The sequence below is a fragment of the Ailuropoda melanoleuca genome, chromosome 16, assembly GCF_002007445.2.
Source record: "Ailuropoda melanoleuca isolate Jingjing chromosome 16, ASM200744v2, whole genome shotgun sequence".
NCBI classification, from domain to species: domain Eukaryota; kingdom Metazoa; phylum Chordata; class Mammalia; order Carnivora; family Ursidae; genus Ailuropoda; species Ailuropoda melanoleuca.
In genome coordinates this window covers 30355835-30382855 of record NC_048233.1, presented here as the reverse complement: position 1 = coordinate 30382855, position 27021 = coordinate 30355835, and the positions used below count along the sequence as shown (strand labels likewise).

The window sequence follows — 27021 nt, the reverse complement described above, 5'->3', positions numbered from 1 at the left end:
AGCATCCGGGGAGAGAGGAGTAGGGAAATGAGGGATTGGAGAGGCTGGCTCTGGAGTCTGGCTTGGAAGAGAGAGAGAGGTGGGTTGGACCACGTTGCTGTGTGAGGAGTTGCTGTGTGAGGATCCCACAACTGTTTAACAAATGACCACCAACTTGTTGGCTTGCAACAAGAGAAATTTATTCTCTCACTGTTCTGGAGCCCAGAAGTGTGAGGTCAGTAGCAGAAACCGAGATGCTGGCCAGGCTGCTGTCCCTCTGGGGCTGTGATAGAGAATCCGTTCCTTGCCTTTTCCAGATTCTGGTGGCTGCCGGCATGCCATGGCTTGTGGCTGCCTCCTTCTGGTCTCCAACGCCAGAGTCTTATTTCTCTCTGTTTTGTTCACATCGTTGTTTCCTGTCTGGTCAAATCTCCCTCTGGCTTCTTCTTTTATATGTGATTGTGTTTAGGGCTCACTCACATAATCCAGGATAATCCCCTCATCTCAGGATTCATAATATAATCACATCAGCACAGAACTTTTTTTCCCCCAAATAAGGTCACATTTAGGTTCTAGGGATGAGGACCTGCCTGATATATTTGGGAGGGGGCATTATCGTGCCTTCTATGGTTGCCACTTACTGAGATAGGGAATGGAGTTGCAAGATTGGGGAAAATATAATGAGATTAGTTTTGTACGGGAGTTTTTGGTTTTTAAGAAGCCCCATATCCTGTTCTCAGTGTCTTTTTATCCTGTCCATTTTTGTTAAATGTTATGTATTTCTTCTCCAGCTTAAAGCAGGGATTGGGTTTTGTACACTTTTCTGAAAGCTTGTATTACCCTGAGTTAACCTTATATTACTTCAAACCAGTGGGTTCTTCTATTTACCTTAGCTCAGAAAAACCAGAGCTCTGACAAGTCACATTCTGAAAAAGCCTGGGTTTTCTTTTAAGTAATTTCCAAGAATATCAATCATACTGAATACCTTTAGAGAAACATAAAAGTTTTCACCCTTAATGATCTGCCTCTGTAATTTCTTTTAATATCTAAACTGAGTTCAACCCATGCAAGAATTGAAAATATATTTCTGGGTCACCTGGGTGGCTCAGTCTGTTGACTCATCCCACCCTAGGATGGAGCCCTGAGGCAGGCTCCCTGCTCAGCGGGATGTCTGCTTCCCACCCCCCTCACCCCCATTCTCTCTCTATCTCCTTCTGTCAAATAAATAGAATCTTAAAAAAAAAGAAAATATATTTTTATCACTGATCCTTTCAGCTCTGCAGTACTAATATATAAACACTTTAAACAACCAATTTTGGCAAAACTGAAAACAACCGAAAGTATTTTATTTCCAGTGTTCGTGGGAAAATGTGTGCCACGTATGATAGAGTTCTCCTTGGTTGCTCAGGCTATGAGAGGCAGCTATGGAACCGAATTTGTAGTCTATTTGCACAACTTCAAACCTGAAAGTCTATTATTTTCTTGAAAGCCAGATAATCTTGTTAAGTACTTTCCAATGACCCTATCCTTCAGAATTACTTGGTATCTAAGATCCTAGCTGACTTTGTCATTTTAGTAAGCGTCGGTTTCAAAATGCTTCATTTTTTCATTCCTGAAAGCTTTACTTTTTGCCTATGCGTAACCTGTTTCCCCTTTGCCGTAGACATTGTAGTTTCAGGAAAAATGTTTTTTTCCTTCAATTTCTGTGCTTAATTTCCAGAGATAATATTTGTTCAGTGAATGATAATAATATAAATAGAGATTAAATAAATGAGTCCAAGATGATTTAATATTACATTCAAATCACTTCGAAGATGGGATAAATTTCCTTTCAGTTGCTCAAAAAACTTTTGACTTCCTTGTCTTTATATACAAAAAAACCCCCACCTCTGAAAACCATTTTGTGTGTATGTGCATTGAAAAATAAATATATATATAAATATATATATATTTTAATGCATATATATGCATATGCATATGCATATATATGCATTTAATGCATATGCATTTATAGCCTCCAAGAACTTCCTTGTTCTAGTCTGTAAGACAGTATAACGCCTGGCCGAGTAACACGGGGTATGTGACACGGGGTATGTTTATGATGCCAGTAAAGTGGTCACTCTGGTGGTGTTTCAGTTAATGGATTACTTATTAGGGCAAAGGCCCGAAATGCCACCTCTTCTGTTCTTCTTTTCATAAGAAGACACCTCACCGTATCTACAGTGAAAGAAGCCGATGCTTTTGACTGGAAACTAAAACCGTTCATTCGTTCGGCGGGTGCTGCTTGAGTCCTGGCTGCTGCGCTCCGTTCCGCGGCTGCCTAAGCAATAGTCGGTAAAGAGCTCGCGGGCAGTCAGCAAGGCCCCGACGGTGCCGAAGAACAGCAAATAAAAGGCTCCCAACAGTTGCTTAAATTTTAATCAAATCCAGAGGCATTCTGTTTATAGATACGGAACGACTCTGGGGGGAGGCTGTATGATGCAGGGACTGGTTCTCTGTCCTCTCGTGGACAAATTATGCTGGGCTGTAAAATGAGGAAGCATTATTCTGCTCTATAGGCTCTATTTTTGCTCCTGTGGAAAATGAAATGGAACAGTATCTTATTTGGCTCGATTTGTAAGCTCCTTTTTTTGTTCTTAGGAGAAATTAAATCAAACAGTTCCGATCAGGCACCGCAGTAGACTCCCTTTACCTGCTTAAGCTTTGTTGGCCACCGGTAGCCGGTGCTTTTGGGAACTCACTTCGTGTCTTCAATTTGAAGATTTATTCCCTAAAACAACTATAGTGTTTGTTTTGTTAAATTAACACTCTAAACGGTCACGAATAATAAAATTGTTTTTACTGCGGAGCTATTAACTTTAAAATTTATAATACATATCAAGTAGATTTTCTTCTTCAAATTGCATCTGTTGTTAGTTAGGATAATGGTATTTGTTTCCCTTTTAAAGAATTTTAAAAAAATTCAATATTTACCACATTGTCAAAGAAGAGTATTTATTAGGTGATTTCATTTACTGAGTAGGAAAGAGAGAGCAGCAGGCCTACAACTTTTAGGTTAACTCACCAATCACTGTTACTTTAATAGATCATGTTATTGTTTGCTCACTGTAGACATGGAGAGTTAGAAGCTTTAGTATCCTACTCATAAAGCTTTATTATGTATAAATATAACAGAGAAGGATCTTTGAACTCCTGAAAATTAAGATACTTATTTCAAGATATTCATTGGTGAGTTTTTAATTATATACACATACCTATAATTTTTTTTTCTCTAGTATATCTTTGAAAATAGTTGGGAAAAGTGCTAACCATTGTACCTGATTTTTTTTTTTTTTTTTTTTAGCATTGTATCTTAATCTGACTCTATTTTTAGGTTACTGTTCTTTCTCCCCATAACAGTTATTTTATATACAGTCCAATATTGCTATTTAAGTTGTTGTTGGTGGTGGGTTTTGTTTTTTGTTTTGTTTTTTTGAGAGAGAGAGAGAGAAAATCTTAAGCAGGCTCCATACCTAGCGTGGAGCCCAATGCGGGGCTTGATCTCACAACTGTGGGATCATGACCTGAGCTGAAACCAAGTTAGACACTTAACTGGCTGAGCCACCCAGGCACCCCGCTATTTAGTCATTTCTGTGAGTTTGTCTACCTAGTACAATTCAGGCTTCTTCAAATGTCTTTAATATTTATTGTCTTTGGTAGTGTTTAATTAGGTCTCGGGCATAGATGGTCGAAAAATACTTGCAGATTTACACTGAAGTCTAAAGGGAATTGCTGTTTTCCAGTTAGAGAAAGACAAGAGTCTTTAGCTGAGAGGTCATTTTAAGGGCCTAACCAGGCTGTTCAATATGGTTCTTGGAATGAGAATAAAAACTACGATGGCCAGGAAAACTGTAATATTCATGTTGGCCAGTTGGCCAGTTCTGTGCTAATAGTGGTACGAGAACTATCTTAAAATCAGAAGGTGACTTGAGCATAAAATCAGAGCAGACAGGGTTATAGGATGAGCGAACTGACTATTGTCATCAGGGAGGGTAGCTTGATGCATCAGTCTATTACAAGGGTTATAAGGGATCAATACCTATGAGGATTAAACAGTTAAGGGGGGAGTCAGGGAATCCTTTCTTCTGGATGGTCCTGGAAAGGTATTACTAATTCTTGCTTTATCTACTCTCCTATTTCAGGTTTCATGTAAAATGTGCCTCTTCCATTAATCTGGTATTTCTTCATGCAGGTTAGGGTTTAATTGATTGGGCCTCTGCTTTAGTGATGCTATTTCAATTGTATTCTTTTAAGTCCAGGAATTTTAATTGAAATTGGAGGATGAATGGTTACTAGAACAACCCAGGCAATTCATAGAGTATAATTGTGATTAAGTTATTTCTTCATGTAAATTTTCTTACTCACAAACTACAGTTTTCCATAATTTCTTTTTAGGACTTTGCTCTCTTCCTTGTTTTGGCTACATCTAGATTTACAGAATAGAAAGATACATTCAGGGGCACCTGGGTGGCACAGCGGTTAAGCGTCTGCCTTCAGCTCAGGGAGTGATCCCGGCGTTACGGGATTGAGCCCCACATCAGGCTCCTCCGCTAGGAGCCTGCTTCTTCCTCTCCCACTCCCCCTGCTTGTGTTCCCTCTCTCACTGGCTGTCTCTATCTCTGTCAAATAAATAAATAAAATCTTTAAAAAAAAAAAAGAAAGATACATTTAGGATTTTTAACCTACTGTTGAAGTGCAACCTCACATTATAAACTTAAAATAGGCATTCAATTATAGGCATCCTGGCTTAAGCAAATGAGAGCTCTGTGGAAGGAAGTGTAACTTTCCCACATAAAAGCTAATGAGTGGTGTGTGTGTGTGCATGTGTCTGTGTATTATTATTATTATTATCATTATTATTACAGTTCCTCATATAGGAAGCGAAGATATTTTTCTGTGGTAATTAAAGTTATGTTTGGTCTCCTATTTGTCTCCATTCTGTAGTCAGGATTGCTCTTCATATTGGTCTTTGGACAGGAATTTATTTTATTTTATAGTCTAGTGGCTCCACCAATAGGTATAATGTGGGTGGGGGGCTTCCATATTTCCAGCACTTATAGGAAAATAAGTTGTTTCTTCTGGACTTCTCCAGACAGTATGGCATTTTGTGAAGAACAGAGAAGTCAGATTTAGAAGGGCTGAGTCCCCTGGATGATACTGGGCTAAGTGTGTTCTTACTCATTTATTCAGGCTCTCCAAGCCTCAGCTTAGTTTCTTGTTTATAAAACAGCCTTTGCAATAAGACCTGTTTTATTTTACTTAACGTGAATGTGCTTTATTTCTAACAGGATGTAAAGGTAAAAATCTTAATTTCTATCACCAACCCGAACTTTATGGTGAATTTTGATAATCCCTGGTCTTTTATACTATATATGCTATTTAAGAATATTTGCCTTTTCCAAACTCTTGAAATTGTATATGTTTGAATTTTATTGATGAAATTTGTTGTCAAAGACCAGTGGGAAATTTAAGTTGCTAATATCAGGGGCTAATTTATAAAGAGATTATGGAGTTGTATTTCTTATCAGGTAAAGGATCCAAGGTCTTTTGGTTTCTTTGTTTATTTTTGATTTTACCATGTATATTATGGACCATAATGGCTAGAAGAAACAATGTTAACCTGTAGAATCTGTGGTTAAAAATGTTTATTTTTATTCTTATTAGAAATCCATTATTTTATATTTGGGGTTGAAAGTTGCAGGTTTTTGGTTTTTGTTTTTGTTTTTTTTTAAGATAAATAGGCACTGAAATCACATTATTTTCTTCTAAATATGTGTATAACATAGTTTTTGAGTCCCAACCATGTTGCACTATTTTGCACTGTCATCTCGACTAGATTATCATGAACTCTGAAAGAAAGAGCTGAATTACTTTTTTAAAGGACACTAGCGAGGAAAAGGTTGGAGATATGGGAAGGGCTGAAGAACTTCCACTTAAGTGGAGAGCCACCTTTGTAAATATATATCACAGTAATTTTTCAAGTGGAAATGTTTTAATTTACTGTTTGCTAACCATTGCTGGAGTCACGATGTCTGTTTACGGTACAGAAGGATTATTTTAATTTGATTTCTGACTAGTGGTTTTTGAAGCTGACTTAATTCCAAATATAAATATGTCTAATATTTTCTCTTCTTTTTAGGAAATGTTTCAAGAGATAATGTCATTTTTTTGGTCTGTGCTGCATTTTTCTTTTGACTATATTTTTATTTTCTTACTGTACAATGATTCCATGGAAGCAGTAACTTTTGAGAACCTGAAATAAGAAAGGATATCACTTTGGTATTTGAAAAGGCCTTTCAGGGGCGCCTGGGTGGCTCAGTTGTTAAGTGTCTGCCTTCTGCTCAGGGTGTGATCCTAGGGTCCAGGGATCAAGCCCCACATTGGGCTTCCCCACTGGGAGTCTGCTTCTTTCTCTCCCACCCCCCCCTGCTTGTGTTCCCTGTTTTGCTGGCTGTCTCTCTCTCTGTCAAATAAATAAATAAAATCTTTAAAAAAATAAAAATAAAAAGGCCTTTCAAATACCATGGGCAGTACAGATAAATGTGCATGAGTACTAGTCTTGGGTGGAGAAATAAGACAGTTTAAAGATGAGATTTTAAGTATAAGTATTAACCATAAAAATGTAATTTGTTCTAACAAGTTATTACCAATTAAGAAAGGATGAATAAGAAGGACAAATTTAACTTCTGGAACATTCAAGTCACCCTTCTAGATAGCCAGATTTTTTTGTACAAGAGTATAGCTTCAAATTATCATATTTAAGAAAATAATCTGTTTTAGATGGAAATTTTTCCAATTGTCTTATTAATCAGGGCATACTGAATTAATTTTTTTTGATTACTCAGGGTTATTGTTATGAGCATAAAGTACAGGACTGCATTACTACCGTTGAAGGTGCACAGGATAGCCCAATATTAGAGGAATCCAGACTTTCACAGTTTCTGATTTTCCATTTTTATTCTGGTTTAGATATGGAAATATCTGTAAATAAGAATAAATAGATGCTCATAATAGCTTTGTCCACCTTTTAAATTTTTTCTTCCGCTGAAAATATCTTTAATAAAGATTTGTATGTTCATCTTAAATTCCCAAACCAGAGTAGCAACAAAACTCCTCTGAACTGATGTCACAGAAGTGTCAATAGACAATGCTTCACTCTTGCCTTCTAATTGTGTGAACTGATGGGATCATGTGCTCTGAATCCCAAACAGTTTTGATCAGTTTCACAACTCAAAATTCAATTCAGGAAACATTGCTGACCATCTGTATACTGATTCGTGAAGGGATGAAAGGAAACCTGAAACAGTTAAATCTCTCAGATTTTAATCTTAGCTTGTGGAGACTCTTGTCATCGTCCAGCTTCAGTACGAGGCTGAGCAAACCCAGCTTCCTGAACTTAAGTGACGTTTACTTTGAATAAGTACAAGCACGTATTTAGCAAATTTTTGTTTATTTGATATATATATATATATACACACACACAAACACACATAATATACATATATAACACATATATAATACATAATGCAGACATATATCACAGATATGATATATCCTATACATATGTATTACATATATAATATATAATAAGTTTATATATTTATAAACATTTATGTATTCATATAAATATTTTGGCCTTATATTCGTCTTTTTCTTTTATTCAACAGAAATCTTCTTGACAGAGACACATTCTCTAAATCTGATCCAAGTAAGTATCTATTACTTGCTTTTTCGAAACAGTCTACTTATTTTTCTAACTTGACTTTGCAAAAATTGTATGAAACTTATAGCTTTTGTTTAAATATTTGTTTTAAAGCACAGAATGACAGAAAGGGGGATGGTGTCAAGCCCTGCATTCTCATCTACCTGAGCAGTAGTCTGGCTAAAGTGAGGGAGTTGCTTAGCACTTAGAAAACAAGATGAAGATGTAAATGTAAGACAGCTCACTTTGAAATTAAAACCATGGGGCTCCTGGGTGGCTCAGTCGGTTAAGCGTCTGCCTTCTACTCAGGTCATGATCCCAGGGTCCTGAGATCCAGTCCCACATTGGTCTCCCTGCTCAGCAGGAAGCCTGCTTCTCCCTGCCCACTGCTTGCCCCTTCCCTTGTGCTCTCTTTCTGTGTCAAATAAATAAAATCTTAAAAAAAAAAAAAAAAACCCGAAACCTCATGGTATTGCTATATGATAGAAGTTGTATTTGAAAGGTGACCACAATGGACCATAATTTTAAGTGATTTAATCCCAGAGTAATAATTTTCCTTCTTTTTTGTAAATAAAAAGCATATGTAAAGGCATGCTTAACCAAATGAAATATAGAACATTGTCTTGGATGAACTGAATTTTTTGATTCCTAATTATGTATATTAAAAAATTGGAGATAACTTGTAAAATGAGAAAGACAGTTTAAATTAGAAAACAGTAACATTAATGTGTAAATCAACAAGTGTTTCCAAATCTTGTAATAGTTAGAAATTTATATACTGCACCTCTCCATCTCTACAAGTATGTGGGCAAATGTGGTTTAATTACAGGGGGGTGGTTTTGTGAGATGTTAGAATTTTTGAGGTAGTCATTGGGGAAAAGGCATTACAGTTTGTGGGTATTAAAAATTCCTGGGGGGCGCCTGGGTGGCACAGCGGTTAAGCGTCTGCCTTCGGCTCAGGGCGTGATCCTGGCATTATGGGATCGAGCCCCACATCAGGCTCTTCTGCTATGAGCCTGCTTCTTCCTCTCCCACTCCCCCTGCTTGTGTCCCCTCTCTCGCTGGCTGTCTCTATCTCTGTCGAATAAATAAATAAAAAACCTTTAAAAAAAATAAATAAAAATTCCTGGGGCTCATCTGACAAATAAGTGGGACTTTTTTTTTTTTTTTTAATCCCTTATCTTTACCCCAAACACTTCGTTTCTCTTTTTGTGACTTCCTTTTGTGGTTGACAGGATCTCTTACCTGTTTACAGATATTGAGGTTGGGTATTGCAAATGTTAAATGTAGAGAATGATATGCTCTAGATTGTCCGTCTTGTGATGGCTTTGAGCATTATGGGTATCTTTGGAAGAGCTTGACTAATGTCTAGTAACATACTGAAATATTTCAAACTGTTAAACTGTAGTTTAAAAATTTATGTGTATCTGTAGCATAATGTAAATGAAGACATTAGCAAATAATTATTATATGTTTTTGTGCCTCAGTCTATGCATGTTAGGTTCTAAAGATCTGATATAGGTTTTTGTTTCTTTACAAAAGTTTTTAGTCAGTTGATGTTTAACTAGCAATTTTCTTACAAGAGTAAGGCTAGGATTTAGGAAATCATTTTGATGTAGCTTTTGGGCAGCTAAAAAATAAATTGTATACATTCATATCTTATATTTATAAAAAGACATTTATATATTTCCTTTTTCATCTTTTATAGTTTGTGTCTTATATGTACAAGGAGTTGGAAATAAAGAATGGAGAGAGGTAAGCATTAAAAATTTTTAAAATATTGTTGTGCTGGAAAATATGGGGTCTAAGTTACAATTTGGTCAAGTGATACCACCCTGATTTTAGTAATTTTAAGTCTTCTTCAACCCAAGGATTGCATTTTTTTAATTTATGAAAGTAATCTTTTGTTTGTTTTTATTAATCCTCAATGTTTGTCTGATTTATGACCTTCCTGTAGAATATTCTAGCCTTGAAACTTGCATTTTCCTCATTGTAAAGTAAATTTAATGTGTTGCAATCCTTACATAATTGAAGGCTAGTCTTAGTCTCACTTGTAGGGGTCAACTGCTGATTTTTATAAAATATTGCTTTAAAGGTTTTAAGTATGGTGCTTGATATCAACTATCACCTGCTTTTTTGCCAGTTAGTAACTTATTATTTGGAAATAAAGTAGAAGCTCAGGTTCCTAATAAAAGCATACTTTGTTACGTATGTATGTATGTATGTATGTATGTTCAGTTAGCCAGCATATAGCACGTCCGTAGTTTTTGATATAATGTTCAACGATTCATCAGTTGCGTGTAACACCCAGTGCTCATCACAGCACAAGCATACTTTGTTTAATGAAATAAAAACAAGGAGGCAGAATTAGTATTTCAGTTATTTTGAATTCTAGACTATCTTCACGTACAAATGGAAGGATGATCTCCGGAGGGGAGGGGAGGGCCTATTAAAATAAAAGGCACTTCTATCTGCTTGTAGCGGCTGGTTATCCTAGGAAGTTAGTGCATTGTTTTAATGAGGTTACCGTTTCTGGTGAGATTTCCCTGGTGGGGTTTGTGCTATTTGTTGCCGTACATTGCTTTACAGCCAGCCAATTTACCAGTGTGTCTCAACTGTGAGATAGAAGATAAGGTCATTGTAATTTATTCTCAAAACTGGCAGAATAAACCAATTCAGAAATTGTCCCTACTGATAATGGGTCAGTGGGGGTACTGAGCACCAGTTTCTCATATTTAACTGCTTCTAGACATTTCCGTGTGATTATTTGAGCTTTATCTCAAACTCTACATACCCCAATGCAAATTCATCAGTTCTACCCTATGGCTGCTGTTTCTTTGCTCCACATATAGTTAATAACGTCACCAGCCAAAATATCAAACTGTGGTTTTTGCAGCCATCTTGACTTTCCTTCCCACACCTCCTTTATTTATCAGTCTTCCAGTGGTGTGAATTCTTTTCTATTAAAAAAAAAAAAAATCTCAAATGAGCCACCTCCTTCATCCAGACTTCTATCTATGTTATCTTTTGTCTTCTCTGTTAGAACATTCTCCTGAGTCCATGCTCCTTTTTCTTATTCCTCTAATTTTTCCTTTGATTATTTTCCAAAAAGATATGCTATCTCTTGTTATTGGGTCTAGAGTTCCCTTTCTCAAAGGCCTGGGGCAATCCAGTGGAACTGCTGACTGACCATAAGAGTCAAGCTAGCTGGGGATGAGCACTTATCAGAAGTGTTCAGAAAATAACATTACTTGAGGGACCAATAAAGGAACTGAGATAAATATTCATAAGGCATGGGACCAGGCATCTGGGCCAATGAAGATCCCTAGCGATGAGGCTTTCCTATTGCCTAAACAAGATCTTTCATACTAACTACTATTCTCATCCCTTTATATATATTGGCTAATTTATTGTTTGCACAATAACCTTAAGAGGTGATGCTGTTATAATCCTTATTTTACACATGAGGAAACTAAAGCACAGAAAGCTTAAGTGACAGGATGAAAGTTACCCAGTTATAAATAACAGAGTGGGGATTTCAGCCCTGGCCATCTGGCTCCAGAGCCTCTGCTGTTAGACCACCTTGCTTTGCAGAATCCCCATCTGATCCCAACGTTCACATTCTGGTTTTGTTAATGGAAGAAAATTCTATAAATTGATTTTTGGGCTTTATTCTTATTTATTTAAGCTTGCCTCTGAATGAGAGACAAATAGGAAAGGCGGCCTACTCGTCAGGGAAAATAGCATAATAATAAAATAAGACTGACAACAGTATTCTGCTTGTTTATTTTTTTCTCCTTGAAGGAGTAAAAAGAGTTAGTAAGGAAATAATACTCAACAGGGGTATAAAAACAAAGTAGAAATTGAGGAAGCGATGAGAAATAGGTCCCAGAGTTATATAGTGTGGATAGGAACAGATGGATGAAGATGAAGAGAAAGGAGTTAAGAGGCAATTTCAACAGACAGCATTTCAGAAGAATTAAAATTGTTAGTAACTGGAGAATAGTCTGGAAGAATAAAAAGGAAGTGCCAGATGCAAGAGACAAGCATTTAGGAGCTAAAATCCATTGTATTTAGCAGCTAATTGAACTCGCTGGATAAAGGAAAGAGAAATTTAAATTAAATTAATTTAAATAATTAAATTATTTAATTTAATTTGAAAAAATTAAATACATTATATATATTATTAAATCACCACAAAACCATTTGAGAAAGCCAGTTTCCTTATTTTGAGAGTCCAGTGATGTAGTGGTTAAGGGCATGCACTTGACCTCTCAGTGTCTTTCCTCATCTGTGATGTGGGAAATGATAATGATTCTAGCCCATATAGTGGTTGTGAAGATCAAAGGTGAACCACTGTGTCTGGCACATAGGAAGCATTATATGATTCAGGATATATTGGGAGTCTACGAGATCAAAAAACTTTTATAAGGATAACAAAACTAGTAAGTGGCAGGTAAGTAAATTCCTGCATTATAAAATTCTGCAAAATTCATTGCACAAGCCCAGCAGTTGATGAGAAAATGACCTATGGGATTTACTTGGCCTCAAACCTAATATGAAACAGTAGTGTTACACAGCTGCTAAAAAGCTAATGCAATCTGAGGACGTGTTGATGGATGTGCAGTGCTTACATCAAAGAACATAATGCTATTATGTTGAACTACATGAAATTGTCATTTTTGTAGGTCAAAAATGGTCGAGTGTTGGCAATTTCATGTGATTCAATCAAATACTATTGTATTTTGCTCTGGTGGGATGAGATCTGGAGTGTTACTTTTCAGTTTTCCATCTGAGACCATCAAAACGCCTACTGTGTATTTTTAGGAGGGCTACCATCTTGAAGAAAGGGATAGGAGCTATGCCATATGAATAAAAGAATGTTGAATCTAAAAAATGCAAAGACCCTGACTAGTCATAATAAATGTCTTCAAGCTCTTAAAAGAATTTTCATTTAGAAACAGGAGTACACTTACTTGATATTGAAATAAAAAAGGAAGAAAAAAAATTTGGCTCTGAGGATGGAGAGACAAAGAGACGTTGTTTAAGCCACTGTGAAGAAGACTTTTTATTTTTTTTAAAATTTTATTTATTTATTTGAGAGAAGGAGGGAGAGAGATACAGACCACAAGCAGGGGGAAGGGCAGAGGGAGAGAGAAGCAGACTCCCTGCTGAGCAGGGAGCCTGTTGTGGGGCTTGATCCTGGGACTTCGGGTTCATGACCCTTCATGACCCGAGCCAAAGGCAGATGCTCAACCAACTAAGCCGCTCAACTGACAAAGCCACCCGGGCGCCCCTGTGAGGAAGACCTTTGTAACACTTGGAGCATCCCACAGTGGAATGGGTTTCCTAGAACTGTATGCGGGTGTTCTAGTGGTTGTCCTGTTTCTGGAAGTATTTAAACAGGGGCTGGACTAATTCATCAGGAATGAAATTGGACTCAATTAGTTCTAATTTCCTTACAAGTCTGCTTTTTATGAGACTGGAGAGTTCAAAACTAGAGTTTTCTAGTCATTTTTTCAGCTCTCCCAATTATAAGTATTGAACATTATTTTACTAGATAACAGCAAAACCACTCTGGTAAGTACTCTCAGGATTTTTGGAATCAGAGAAGCAAAACAAAATTATTGATACTTTATTAATAACTTTAAATATATCCACCCATTTCTCAGTTTGACATATTTTTGAGTGCCTGTTTTGTAGCTGCAGTGGTGGGTAAGATTTTAAAATAGATGGTATTCTGCCTTGAAGAGCATACAATATAGTTGGAGAATTTTACCAGCCACTCCAGTGTCTATACTGTCATTGTACTGATTTAGGTATCAACACTATTTCAGTAATATAGTGGTTGTGTTTGTATTGAATTTGTTGTATTCTGGAGAAGTATGTAGTAACTAGCTATATGATTTTATGTTCTGGGATGAATTACCTTTAGATAGTAAGCAGTAATAAAAAAAGAAAAAGAGCTTAAACTATGTTGAAATAAATGCTCCAAATAGAGAGAAAAACATTTAAAATTGATCTGTAGTTGAAATCTGCAATTTTAAAATTATATCTGACAGAATTACCTGCACTTCTTCTATCAATTCTAATGATTGTGAATTATCAAAAGCTCTTGAAGTAATTGATCTTTTAAAACTAAAATTATAATTTTGGAGCTAGAAATGATACTTAAGTGTCATGAATGATGAAAATATGAAAACCTCTTCTTGGCAAGTGGAAATGGCGAAGTATTATCCCTGAGGATGCACGCTTACTTTGAGAGGTTCTGAAAATGTTGCAATTAACTTGAGTTAAATTTTAGTTACCCATAGGTAGTCTCTTTTGTGAATTACTCTTAAACATTTAAAATTATAGAGTTTGTTTCAGATTCCCTAAGTTAGTAGGTGATGAAAAAAAGCAAACTGAAGTTTGTTTAATCCACAGCGATCATAGTTTGGTGTTAAATCTACTGGCACATGTTGATTACTATAGTTAACATTGTCTCTGCTCTGAACCATTCCTCTGGCATTGAGCTGTTTAACATTTATTCATCTCCATACTGAATCGTATATGAATGATATGTAAACACACAAACACATTCGGAAGGATGAGAATATTGTTCCTAGTCCAGCTTGACTGGTACCTTACTTATTAGACTTTTCTGAACTTCACAACTAGAATTTCCACCTTGCACCGTTAAAATCCTGTAATTTCTATATCTTTCTCATGGTCCTTGTCACCTTCTACTTTATATCCGTCAACACGCATCAAGGCCTTTTTTGTGAACTTACTCTCTTAGATGTCTCAGCTTCACTTTTTAACTCGGTGCTCCTTAAATGTCAGCCTCCTGCACTGTAGCACTTAGGACAAGGCTTTGTTCTTAGAAGGTGCTCAGTTAATATTTGCTGAAAGGACGAATTTGAGGATACCCTCAATATAGGCACACACTCAACTCTCATGGTTTCAAAACTTATGAGTTGGAAGAACCCCTTTAGCTCATTTGGTATGAAGGTCACATTTTTCAAATGAGAACATTTGTGTGGTATACTGACTAGTTATGAGACCTTGTGCTTGTTCTGCCACTCCCTATCATAACTTGAACAACATGTTTTGGAATTTGAATTACAGCATCCATTGAAAACATGTATACCTCTTGAAGCTAACAGGATACTAGTTTCATTCTCTCCTTTTTGTCCTATAGAAATACTAGAATGAACCAGCTAAAGTTATTGGTACAGATACAATTGATACAGTCTTTAGGCAGGAACTGTTGCTAAGACACTGAGGAGGGTCCTGTATGGCTGCGGATACTGTCTTCACGACTGGATTCATGCTGCAGAGCAACTGAACACTTCGTTTTGTTTAGTTTGCCTCTCCCTTTTTAAAAAAAGATCTTAATGACAGCATACTGCTAAAAATTCAATCTGCAGAGATTATATTCTTCTCATAGACATTTGAAGGATTCTCACAATATGTATCATGACATCTCCACTGTGATTCATTGAGGGGTTTGTAACAGGAGACATTTGAAGTTCTCTTTCAGGATTACTTTCGCTCATTTATGGAACATAAGAAATAGGAAGATCGGTAGAAGGAAGGGAAGAATGAAAGGGGGGTAAACAGAAGGGGGAATGAACCATGAGAGACTGTGGACTCTGGGAAACAAACTGAGGGCTTCGGGGGGGGTGGCAGATTGGGATAGGCTGGCGATGGGTAGTAAGGAGGGCACGTATTGCATGGTGCACTGGGTGTTAGACGCAAATAATCATGGAACATTACATCAAAAACTGGGGATGTACTGTATGGTGAGTAATATAACAAAATAAAAATTATTAAATAAAAATAAATTACTTGTGTGGCATATGGTTGAAAGAATTTTATAATACCAGTATCTTCTATGGTATATATAGTCAGTCTTAAGGCAATACTATTTTAGCAAAAATATTTTGTGTGCCCCTCAGGAAAATACTCTATGTATTTGAATTCCCAAGTTCAGCCATACTGGTTTTGGAAAGAAACCTTTGAGCCTTGAAATTTTTTGTTTAGAAAAGGACATGAAGTCATTTTGCAAATACTCCTGGCTACAGATAATTAGAAGCTGTGGGTTAATTTAAGTTGTCCTTTCTTTATATGGCTCAGTTAAAGTCTTTTAACTCTATGAATATTCTGTGACCAATTGAATAAGAATCATACTTTCAATAGAACTTTGCTGATTATTACTTGAAAAACAAATCCAGAGTAATTTTGGTCTCTTGAGTTTTTTTTTTCCTGTTCTTATTTATTTTTTATTTTCCCCAGCTTTATTGAGATCTAATTGATATATAACATTATGTAAGTTTTGAGTGTATGATGTAATAATTTGATATATGTATATATTGCAAAATGATTACCAAAATAAGACTAGTTAACACATCTATCATCTCAATATGAGTTTTGTGTGTGTGTGTGTGTGTGTGTTGTGGTGAGAACTTTAAAGATCTACTCTCTTAGCAGCTTTCAAATATATCATATGGTATTGTTAACTATAATCACTTAACTATAGTCACTCTATTGTACATCACGTCTTCAGAACTTATTCATCTTGGGACTGGAAGTTTGTATCCTTTGACCACTTTTGCCCATTCCTGCCATCCCTGGCAACGTCTAGTCTGTTCTGTTTCTATGAGTTTGGTTTTTTAAGATTCCGCATATAAATGAGATCATATGGTATTTATCTTTTTCTGACTGACCTATTTCACTTAGCATAATGCCCTCAAATTTCCTCTGTGTTGTCTTGCAGATGGCAGAATTAATTTTCTTTTTATTATGGCTGACTTTCTGTTCTGTTTTTAATATACCTTTTTATTGAAATAAAATATACCTGAACAAAGGGGAAAATAATACAGCACAATAATTTATTAGATGTGAACACATCCATGTAACCATCACCTACATCAGAAATAGAACCTTCTACAATCCAGCAATTCTGATTATGCCCTTCTCTCCTCCCAAATTAAACCACTATCCTGACTTCTAGCATTATAGGATAATTTTTTCTATTCTTAAGTCTTATAGAAATAGAATGATACAGTATATATTTATTTGTGTCTAGTTTCATAACTCACAGTTATGCTTTGGAAGTCTATCCATGCATGTGGTAATAGTTTGTTCATGTTTTTTGCTTTATGGTTTTCTATTTATGAATATACCCCAATTTATTTATCAACGATACTCTGGATAGACATTTGAGTTGTTCCCAGGTGTTGAATATTGTGATTAACTGATTAGAACATTCTTGTACTTTTCTTTATATATTTATTATTCTTATTGTTTGTATATCTAGGAATAAATACAGAGTAATACATAGTTTCATTTTTAAAAAATTGAGATATAATTGACACATAACATTATATTAGTTTCAGATACAACATAATGATTCTATGTGCATATATACTGTGAAATGGATTACCATGATAAATCTCATTAACATCTATCACACACACAGTTTTAATTTTTTTTCCTTGTGATAAGACCTTTTGAGGTTTATTTTTTTTAGCAACTTTCAAATATACATTCCATTGTTACTAACTGTAGTCACCATGCTGTGCATTATGTCCCCATGACATATTTATTTTATAACTGGAAGTTTGTACCTTTTGACCTCCTTCACTCATATTTTTCACTCCCCACCCTTGCCTCTGGCAGCACCACCACCGTGTTCTCTGTACCTATGAGCTTTTTAAATTTATTTTGTATTTATTTTTTTTAATATTCTACATATAAGTGAGACCATACAATATTTGTCTTTGACTGTCTTATTTTACTTAGCATAATGCCCTTATGGTCTATTCATGTTGTCACAAATGGCAGAATTTCCTTCTTTTTTTATGGCTGAATAATGTTCTAATACATATATATCAGAATAGATATAGATACATAGATATAGATATATATTTATTTATATGGAATATTAGGCTATTAGATATAGAATATTATATATAGAATATTAGAATATATGTTATATATATATCACCTCTTCTTTATCCATTCATTCATTGATGGACACTTAGGTTGTTTCCATATCTTGGCTATTGTAAATAATGCTGCAGTGAACATGGGGGTGCATATATCTTTTTGAGTTAGTATTTTTGTTTTCTTTGGATAAATACCCAGAAATGGAATTGCTACGTCATATGATAGTTCTATTTTTAATTTCTTGAGGACCCTCCATACTGTCTTCTACGGTGACTGCACCAGTTTACATTCCTACCAACAGTGCACAAGTGTTCCCCTTTTTCTGTATCCTCCCCAACACTAGTCATTTCTTGTCTTTTTGATAAAAGCCATTCTAACAAGTGATACCTCACTGTAGTTTTTATTTGCATCTCCCTGATGATTAGTGGTGGTGGGCACCTTTTATGCACCTATTGGCTGGCTGTGTGTCTTTGGAAAAATGTCTGTTCAGATCCTCTCCCTATTTTTTAATTGGATTGATTTTTTTTTTTTTTTTTTACTATTGAGTTAAATAAGTTCTTTATATATTTTGGATACTAACCCCTTATCAGATATATGATTTGCAATTTTTTTTCTCCCATTCAGTAAGTTGCCTTTTCATTTTCTTGATGGTTTCCTTTGCTGTGCAGAAACATTTAAGTTTGATGCATTCCCATTTGTTTATTTTTGTTTTTGTTGCTTTTACTTTTGATGTTAGATTGAAAAAATTACCACCAAGACCTATGTTGAGTTGCTTACTGCCTATGTTTTCTTCTAGAAATTGTATGGTTTCACGTCTTACATTCAAGTCTTTAATCCATTTTTAATTAGTTTTTCGTATGGTTTAAGAGTTTCATTCTTTTGCATTTGGCAGTCTCGTTTTCCCACCGTTTACTGGAGAGATAGTCCTTTCCCCATTGTTTATTCTTGGCTCTTTTGTTGTAAATTAATTGCTATGCACGGGTTTATTCCTAGGCTCTTCATTCTGATCTATTGATTTTTGTATCTATTTTTATGCCAATACTATACTGTTTTGATTACTGTAGCTTGGTAATAGAGTTCGAAATCAAGGATTGTGATGCCTCCATTGGTGTGCATATTTTCATTTTCAGTACATACTGCCAGATCATTTTCCAGAATTTTCCATCTGCCATTCTCATTGCAGCGCGTTCTTGCTAATGCTTGCTATTACAAGTCTTTTTAATGTTTTCCATTCTGGTTAGCATGCAAAGCTATCTTGTTTGGATTTTAACTTCCTGATAATTTGGCTGATCACCCTTTGGTAGGCCTGATGACCACCTGGCTTATCTTTTATGATGTGCATGTTCAGCTGTTTTTCCTATTATTGATTTTTAGGAGTTATTTATATCTCTAGGATAGGAATTTTGTTACTTATATGTCTTGCAAATACTTGTCTCCTTTTGTAGCATGGTTTTTTACTCTCTGAACTGTGTATTTTGGTGAGCAGAAATTCTTAATTTTAACTTAGGTCGACCTAGCAGTCTATTCCTTTATGAGCTATGCTTTTGTTTTGTTTGAGGAAACGTTCTCATTTAAAGGTCATGATATATTCCCCAAGATTATGTTCTAGAAGTTTTACTGTTTTAACTCTCATATTTAGGTTTACACTTCTCTGAGATTAATTTTTGGGTATGGGTTGAGGTAAAGTTTACTTTGATTCCGTATGGTATCTCATTGACCCAGGAGGATTTATTAAAGAGATTTCCTTTCTCCACTGCAGAGTCATCTCCCCATTATCATAGATGAAATGACTGTATATGTGAGGGCCTTGTTAGGTTTCTACTGTGGTATACTTTGTTTTAATAACTCTGTTTTAATAATGAAATCTGGGGGCGCCTGGGTGGCACAGTGGTTGGGTGTCTTCCTTCAGCTCAGGGCGTGATCCCGGCGTTGTGGGATCGAGCCCCACATCAGGCTCCTCAGCGGGGGGCCTGCTTCTTCCTCTCCCACTCCACCTGCCTGTGTTCCCTCTCTCGCTGGCTGCCTCTGTCTCTGTCGAATAAATAAAAATAAAAAATAAAAAATAAAATAAAATCTTAATAACGAAATCTGGTTGTTTGTGCTTTGTAGTTTTTTTTCTTTTCCTTCAAGATTTTCAAGGCCAAAGGTTAGCATTTTTCTTTTCTTGTAAAGGACCAAATGTAAATAGGGGCTGCATAAATATTTTAGGCTAGGTGGCCCTATGGTCTCTCTAGCCATCGTAGCATGAAAGCAGCCATGGACATATATGAACACTTGATGATGGCTATGCTGCAATGAATCTTAATTTATGAAATAGGCAGCAGGACAAATTTGGCTCTGGGGCTGTAATTTTCTGAACACTGTTCTAGGATATTTTTAGTTTTTTTTTTTTTTTTTACTTTTCCACAGAAATTTTGGAATTTATTTGCTACTTTATGCACATACACATATATGCATATGCACATACACACGCAGAGATACACTATGAGATCTAAGATGGTGTTGAAACTGTAGATCGATTTCAGAGAATTGAAATATGTAAAATAGTATGCCTTACAGTCTATAAATATGGGTGCCCCTCTAATTATTTACATTTTCTTTAGTTTCCTTTAAGAGGTTATAGTTTTTTATGTAGAGCTCTTGCATATCTTTAGTTGGATTTAACTTTAGTCATTCACTATTTTTGATTTTAATGTAACTCATCATTTTTCATTTTTATTTTTTATTGTGATATACAAAATATAATTTAGTTTTTGGATGATAACTCTGAAGTGACATTGCTCAACTTACTAATAATGATTTGTGGAATTTTAAACATTTTCTGCATAAACTATGCTGATCTGCACATTAGAGTTTTTTTTCCTATCTAATCATGATATTTATTGTGCTGACAAGTACTTCTTGTACAGTGTAGAATAAAGGTGGTGATAGGAAGCATCCTTGTTTTGTTTATGGTCTTAAGGGTAAAGTTTTCATATATGCATCTATGAGATGATTATTTTTCTTTATTTTGTCAATGTGGTGAATTACATGTTGGGTTTTCAGTTAAAATAAGTATATTTCTGGGATAAAACCAACTGATTCATAATGTATTATCTTTTAAATATATTGATTGCTAAGCTTTGCTATTATTTATTAGAATTTTGAATTTATGTTATGAGTGATATTGATCTATAAATTTCCTTTCTTGTCATAGACTTCAGATTTTGTTGTTTAGGTTAGGGCAGGCCTCAATAAGTGTGCTTGAAAGTATTTCTACTTTTTCTCTTCTCTGAGAGAATATATGAAATGTTAATGTCATATCTTAATTAAAATGTTTAGAAAATTTTGTTGCTAAAGCACTGTTAGCCTGAATATTTCTTTGTGGGATATTTTAACTTCAGATTCATTTCCTTTCTTACATTTATGTTTACTCAAGATTTCAATTTCCTCTTCTGTCAATTTTGTGTGCTATGTTCTTCCAAGAATTTATTAGCTTTGCCCAAATTCTCAAGTTTATTGGCATAAATTTGCTTGTGATATACTTTTATGATATGTATAATTTCTGTATGATCTATAATGATGCTCTTTTTACTTTCTGATATTAATAATCTGCATTTTCCCTCTTTTTTTCCCCTTGATCTATCTTGGTAACGGCTTATCAGTTTTATTAGTCTTCTCAAAGAATCGACATTCACCATTATTGGTTATTTTATTTAGTTTTTAAAAATTTTATTGATTATTGCAATTATTTTTGTTACTTTTCCCACATTTTAGGGTGTTTAATTTGTTCTATTTCTAAATTCTTAGTTAGACAACAACATTTATTTATTTGTTTATTTATTTATTTATTTTTAAAAGATTTTATTTATTTATTTGACAGAGAGACAGCCAGCGAGAGAGGGAACACAAACAGGGGGAGTGGTAGAGGAAGAAGCAGGCTCCCAGCGGAGGAGCCTGATGTGGGGCTCCATCCCAGAACACCGGGATCATGCCCTGAGCCAAAGGCAGACGCTTAACGACTGAGCCACCCAGGTGCCCCAGCAACATTTATTTTTAGTAATTTGTCTTTTCTACTATATGCATTTTAGGCTACAGTTTTTTTTTTTTTTTTTGAGGAGCTTCAACAAGTTTTGGTATATTGTACTTTTGTTAGCTTTGAGATTCAAAGTGCTTTTTTTTAATTTTGAAACTATCTTATATTTACAGGAAAGTTGCACATATAGAAATAATTTTTTTCCTTTGGACCATTTGAGAATAAGTTGCCAACATGATGACCCAGAGCACTTGAATACTTTATTGCACAAAGGACATTCTCCTACATAGCCATAATATAATACTGAGACTTAGGGAATTAATACTGACATGTTTCTACCATCAAACCCTAAGACCCTATTCAGCTTTCACCACTTGTCCCAATAGTATGTTTTAAAGCAGATGGATTCCATTTAGAATTAGGTGTTGCGTTAGGTGTCATTTTTTGGGATCTCTTTTGATCTTGAATACTTCCTCAGTCTTTCCTTAAATTTGATGAACTTGACACTTTTGAAAATGAAATGTCAGCTACATTATAGAATTTCTCTCATTTTGATTTTGTGTGATGTTTTCCCTCATGTGCAGCTTTGGATGAAATATCACAGAGGTGAGACTGTGTGTTCTTGTTGCATCCCATCTGGTGGCACAGGATTTTGATTTGTCCCAGTTTTGGTTAGGTTAATTTTGATCACTTGTTTTAAGTAATGTTTGATAGCATTCTCCACCAAAAAGTTACACTCCTTTTTTGTAGTTAATATTTTGGGAGGAGACTCTGGCAATTATGTTGGGAAGGTAGAGTGTGTGGGGAGATGCTTTGAGAGTATATAAATAGCTCTTTCCTCACTAGACTTTTAATTTATTCATTTATTTTATAAATGTGGACTCATGGTTTCTTCTTTTTCAATGGATTTTCATATGTTACTATTATTTATTTTGGGGCTCAAATTTTCACAAATTTGACAAATGGGAGCACCTTCAAGTTGGCTTCTGTGTCTTTTAAAAGTGCCCCTGTCAAAATACAAGTCAAAACCACAATGAGATACCACCTCATGCTGGTTAGAATGGCTATAATTAATAACTCAGTAAACAACAGGTTTTGGAGAGACTGCAGAGAATGGGGAACCCTCTTACACTGTTAGTAGGAATGCAAACTGGTGCAGCCATTCTGGAAAACAGTATGGAGGTTCCTCAAGAAGTTGAAAATAGACCCAGCAATTGCATTACTGGGTATTTATCTGAAGGATACAAACATAGTGATTCTATGGGGCACATGCACCCCAATGTTTATAGCAGCATTGTCCACAATAGCCAAAATATGGAGAGAGTCCAGATGTCCATCAATAGATGTATGGATAAAGAGGATGTGGTGTATATTCTTTTTCTCTCTGATGGAATATTATTCAGCCATCAAAAAGAATGAAATCTTGCAATTTGCAGTGGTGTGGATGGAACTAGAGGGCGTTATGCTAAGTGAAATCGGTCAGTCAGAGAAAGACAAATACCGCATGATTTCACTTGTATGTGGGTTTTAATAAACAAAACAGATGAACATAGGGAGGGAAAGAAAAATAAAGTAAGATGAAAATTCGGAGGGTGGCAAACCATAATAGACACTGAACTCTAGCTGAGAGTTGCTGGAGGGGAGGTGAGTGGACGGATGGGGTAACTGGGTGATGGGCATTAAGGAGGGCACATAATGTAACGAGCATTGGATGTTATATGCAACTGATGAATACTACATTCTACCTCTGAGACTAAGAAAAAAAAATAAAGTCTAAATAAAAGTGCCCCTGTCATTCTTTTAGCAGTTCTTTACTTCTGGAGACAAGATGTTTAGGGCTTTTACTCTTTCTCTGGAAATATTTCTTAAATTCTACTTTGATTGATATTTGAATAATCTGGCTTTCTTTTCTTTGATGTTTGCACAGTTAGTCTTTTTTCTCTTCGACTTACTTTTAATTTTCTTGTATTTTTGTATTTAAAGTCTGTTCCTTGTAAGCAGCAGACCCTTGGGTTTAAAAATAAATCTACGTCAATAATATTTACCTTATTCAAAGTGTTTAGGTTATTTACAATTAATGGAGCTGCCAATATATTTCAGTTTAAATCTACTATTTTACTGTTCCTTTTTATTTTTTAAATTGTGTTCATACATTTTAAATTCTTTATCTCTCATTTCTTTTCTTCTTTGGATTTGACAATAATTTTTTTAGCATTACTTGCTTTTCCCAATATTAGCTTGTTAGTTTTACTTTCTTTTACTATTCTTAGTAGTTACCCTAAAGAGTTCAATATATGCATGAAAGTTTCTTGATATTTTAGAATCTGATGTTAGTTTTGTTACAACTTTCCAGAAAATTCTTAGTCCTAAAGCATTTTAACTTATCTCTACTCCCATGTTTGGTGTCATTGTTATGAATGTTAATCTTACATATAATATAAAAACACAGGATAGTTTAATATTATTTTATATCATCAATATTCTTTTTTATTTTCCATATATTTGTTAGGTGCTTTTCATTTCTTTGTGCATTTGTATGCTATATGCATTTTAATGCTGTATGAAGAATTACCTTTACCATTTATGTTGGTGAAATTTTGCAGTTATGTTGTCAATAGTTGTCTCATTTGTTTTTATAGGGAGATGCTCTTATTTGGCATTTACTTTTTTGATTATTGGAAACAAATACAAAAAATGAAAACCTTGCTGAATTATTAGAAAGCAAACACTCATCTAATCATTAACAAGGTCAAGAAATAGAACTTTGGGGGCGCCTGGTGGCTCAGTTGTTAAGCGTCTGCCTTTGGCTCAGATTATGATCCTCGGGTCCTGGGATTAAGTCCCTTGTTGGGCTCCCTGCTCCACTGGGAGCCTGCTTCTTCCTCTCCCACTCCCCCTCCTGTGTTCCCTCTCTCGCTGGCTGTCTCTCCGTCAAATAAATAAATAAAGTCTTTAAAAAAAAAAAAAAGAAAGAAAGAAATAGAACTTCGTCTGCAACTCAGAATTTTTTTCCGTGGACCTTCCCAATCAGAGCACTCTGTTTTCGCAGAGTAATGATATGTGTGTGTGGGTGTGTTTATGGTTCTATTATCCAACTGTGCAATTCTCAACATTATAGTTTAGTCTTGCACACTTCAAAAAAGTGTTTTGTATTTTCTGTTTCTTTTAGTCTATAGCTTTCCCTCCATTCCTTTGTTTTTCTTACAACTTATCTTACAGAAACTGGACCATTTGACCTATAGAGTGCCACAGTCAGGGTTTTATTGACTGTGTGCTTAAGGTGCAATTCATCATGTTTTTTTCTGTTCTTTATATTTCTACAATTTGGCAGATTGTATTAGAATGTTGATCAGACCTGGGTTCAATTCCTTTGGCAAATCTGTTGGTGATGGTGTGAACTTTCAGTAAGAGGCAAATGATGTCTTGTTTTCCCTTACCCGTTGACACTTAGTGCCTGGATCGTTGAGGTTTTTCCACTTAGTTGGAGTAATGTTGCATTCTATCAGCATTATCAGATCATATTGACATTGCATGCTTTATTTTCTCTCTCTTAGCTCTAATTGAGTCTTAGTTTTATAAGTAATGCTCACCACCATGCCATATGTCAATATTTCTGTAGTAATTTTGGTGATCTAAAGCTCAGTCGCTAGTAGATTTTTTAGAAGAGCTCATGGGAGTAATATTCATCTGTCGTGGTTTTTTTTTTTATGCCAACAACAATTTGTGCCCTTTGAATATGAAGAATATAAAATCTTTTGATTACATTTTTTCTTAGGTATATTAAATGTTATTCATCCGTTTTGTCATAAAACATTTCTGTCAAGAACTCTGAAGAAAATCTAATTTTATCTTTCTTTAATCCATGTGCTAATGAATTGCAGTTTTTACTGCTTGCCTGTTCTTTGTTATGATTTTCTTCTTTGTGGACTTCTGGTATTATATGATGGGTCCACTTTGCCTGTATTGAGTATTTGCTACTTTCTCTCCTTTTTTTTTCCATTTCTTTTTGATTCTTAGAAACAATAATATTTCTTTCTGATTTCTGTTTAGGTTTTATCTATTGTGATTATTCTTTTGTCCTTACTAGTTTATTCCATTTCTAAGATGCTGTTTTATTTATTTTAACTTCATTTCCTCCTTTCTCTGTATTGCTAATTCTGATATATACAATTCTTTCATGTCTGTATGTATTCTGGGTCCATTTGAAATACTACAGTTTTAGTTTGGTATTGGGTTGTTATTTTAGCGTACTTTCATGTCCTGTAGAGAGATTATTCTGCTCTCTCATCTCATTTTTAATTGGTAAATTTGCATGTAATTGGACCTTGACACCTTCCGTTTTCCAGAAATTTTAATGAAATCTGGGTTCAGATAGCTTTTCTAAGCTCCTACTTCTGTTTGGTTGTATAGTCTTCAAAAGTATGGCTCATTGTTGCCGAGATATCCTGGCTTTGCTTGTCTCTCCATTTTTTTATGTGGACTTGCTTTTTTTCTTTGTCACTGCTTGTTCCAAGCAAAAGTTGGGCTCACATTAATGCACTTCCCTTCTCCCTAGCATTGGGCCTTTCAGCTCTTGGGTGCCTTTGCATTTCTATGATAATGTCAAACAATAAAGTTTTGAATTTACCCACTACCTGTTCTGGTTCTCCACTGGAATGTTCGTCTGTTAAAAGTCAACTGCATTGGAGCTGTTAATTATTGCTGAATATTGTATAAGAAAATTTAGCAATATACTTGAGGCTTTGGTTGATTTTATATTTCTCCAGAGTGGGTTTACTTTTGCTTCTGGGGAGATAACTAGGCTGGGAAAAGTTTATCTTGGCCAGTTAAAGATTTCACTCCATTCTGGGTTGAGTTTCATTCTTCTTGAGGATTGGTCTTCTCATTCATCTGGTGTAGCCTCTTAGGGTCCCAACTCAAAACTTTTGTTACCTTATTTTTTTAATCCCTCAATTGAAAACAACTTAAACATATTAACAAGTGGAAAGAAATATTGAGTAAACATGAATATAACCCCTTTAATAAGTTTTAAAAACTCCGCTGTTTCCCCCAGTTTGATGAGATCATGGAAATCAGTTTGGTTTGCTTCTTTTTCAAATACAGGGCCCCTCTTTTGGCTTCTTTTTTCTCCAGGTTTTTGGTTTCACATGTATAACTTTTTGTTAGCTCTCTGGTGCCTCCAAAAAGATTATTTTATATTTTGTCAGACTTTTCTAGTTGTTCGCAGGGGAAAAGTTGGTCGGAAACAACCTAATTTGCCATTGGCAGAAGCAAAAGTTTGTTCTGATCATTTTTGAATGAAAATAATTCCCAGACTTAGCTTTGCAATGTTTTTGTTTTCCTGCCAAGT

General features: G+C 35.2%; 1 protein-coding gene across 1 annotated transcript in view; it reads left to right on the top strand.

Annotated features, from left to right (window-relative positions):
- Positions 1-27021, top strand: part of CPNE8 (copine 8) — a 209653-nt gene that overhangs the window by 22238 nt on the left and 160394 nt on the right. Inside the window, exons 2-3 of the mRNA XM_002929624.4 lie at positions 7686-7726; positions 9429-9475. Coding sequence (XP_002929670.2) covers positions 7686-7726; positions 9429-9475 — 88 coding nt within the window. The remainder of the gene's footprint in view (positions 1-7685; positions 7727-9428; positions 9476-27021) is intronic.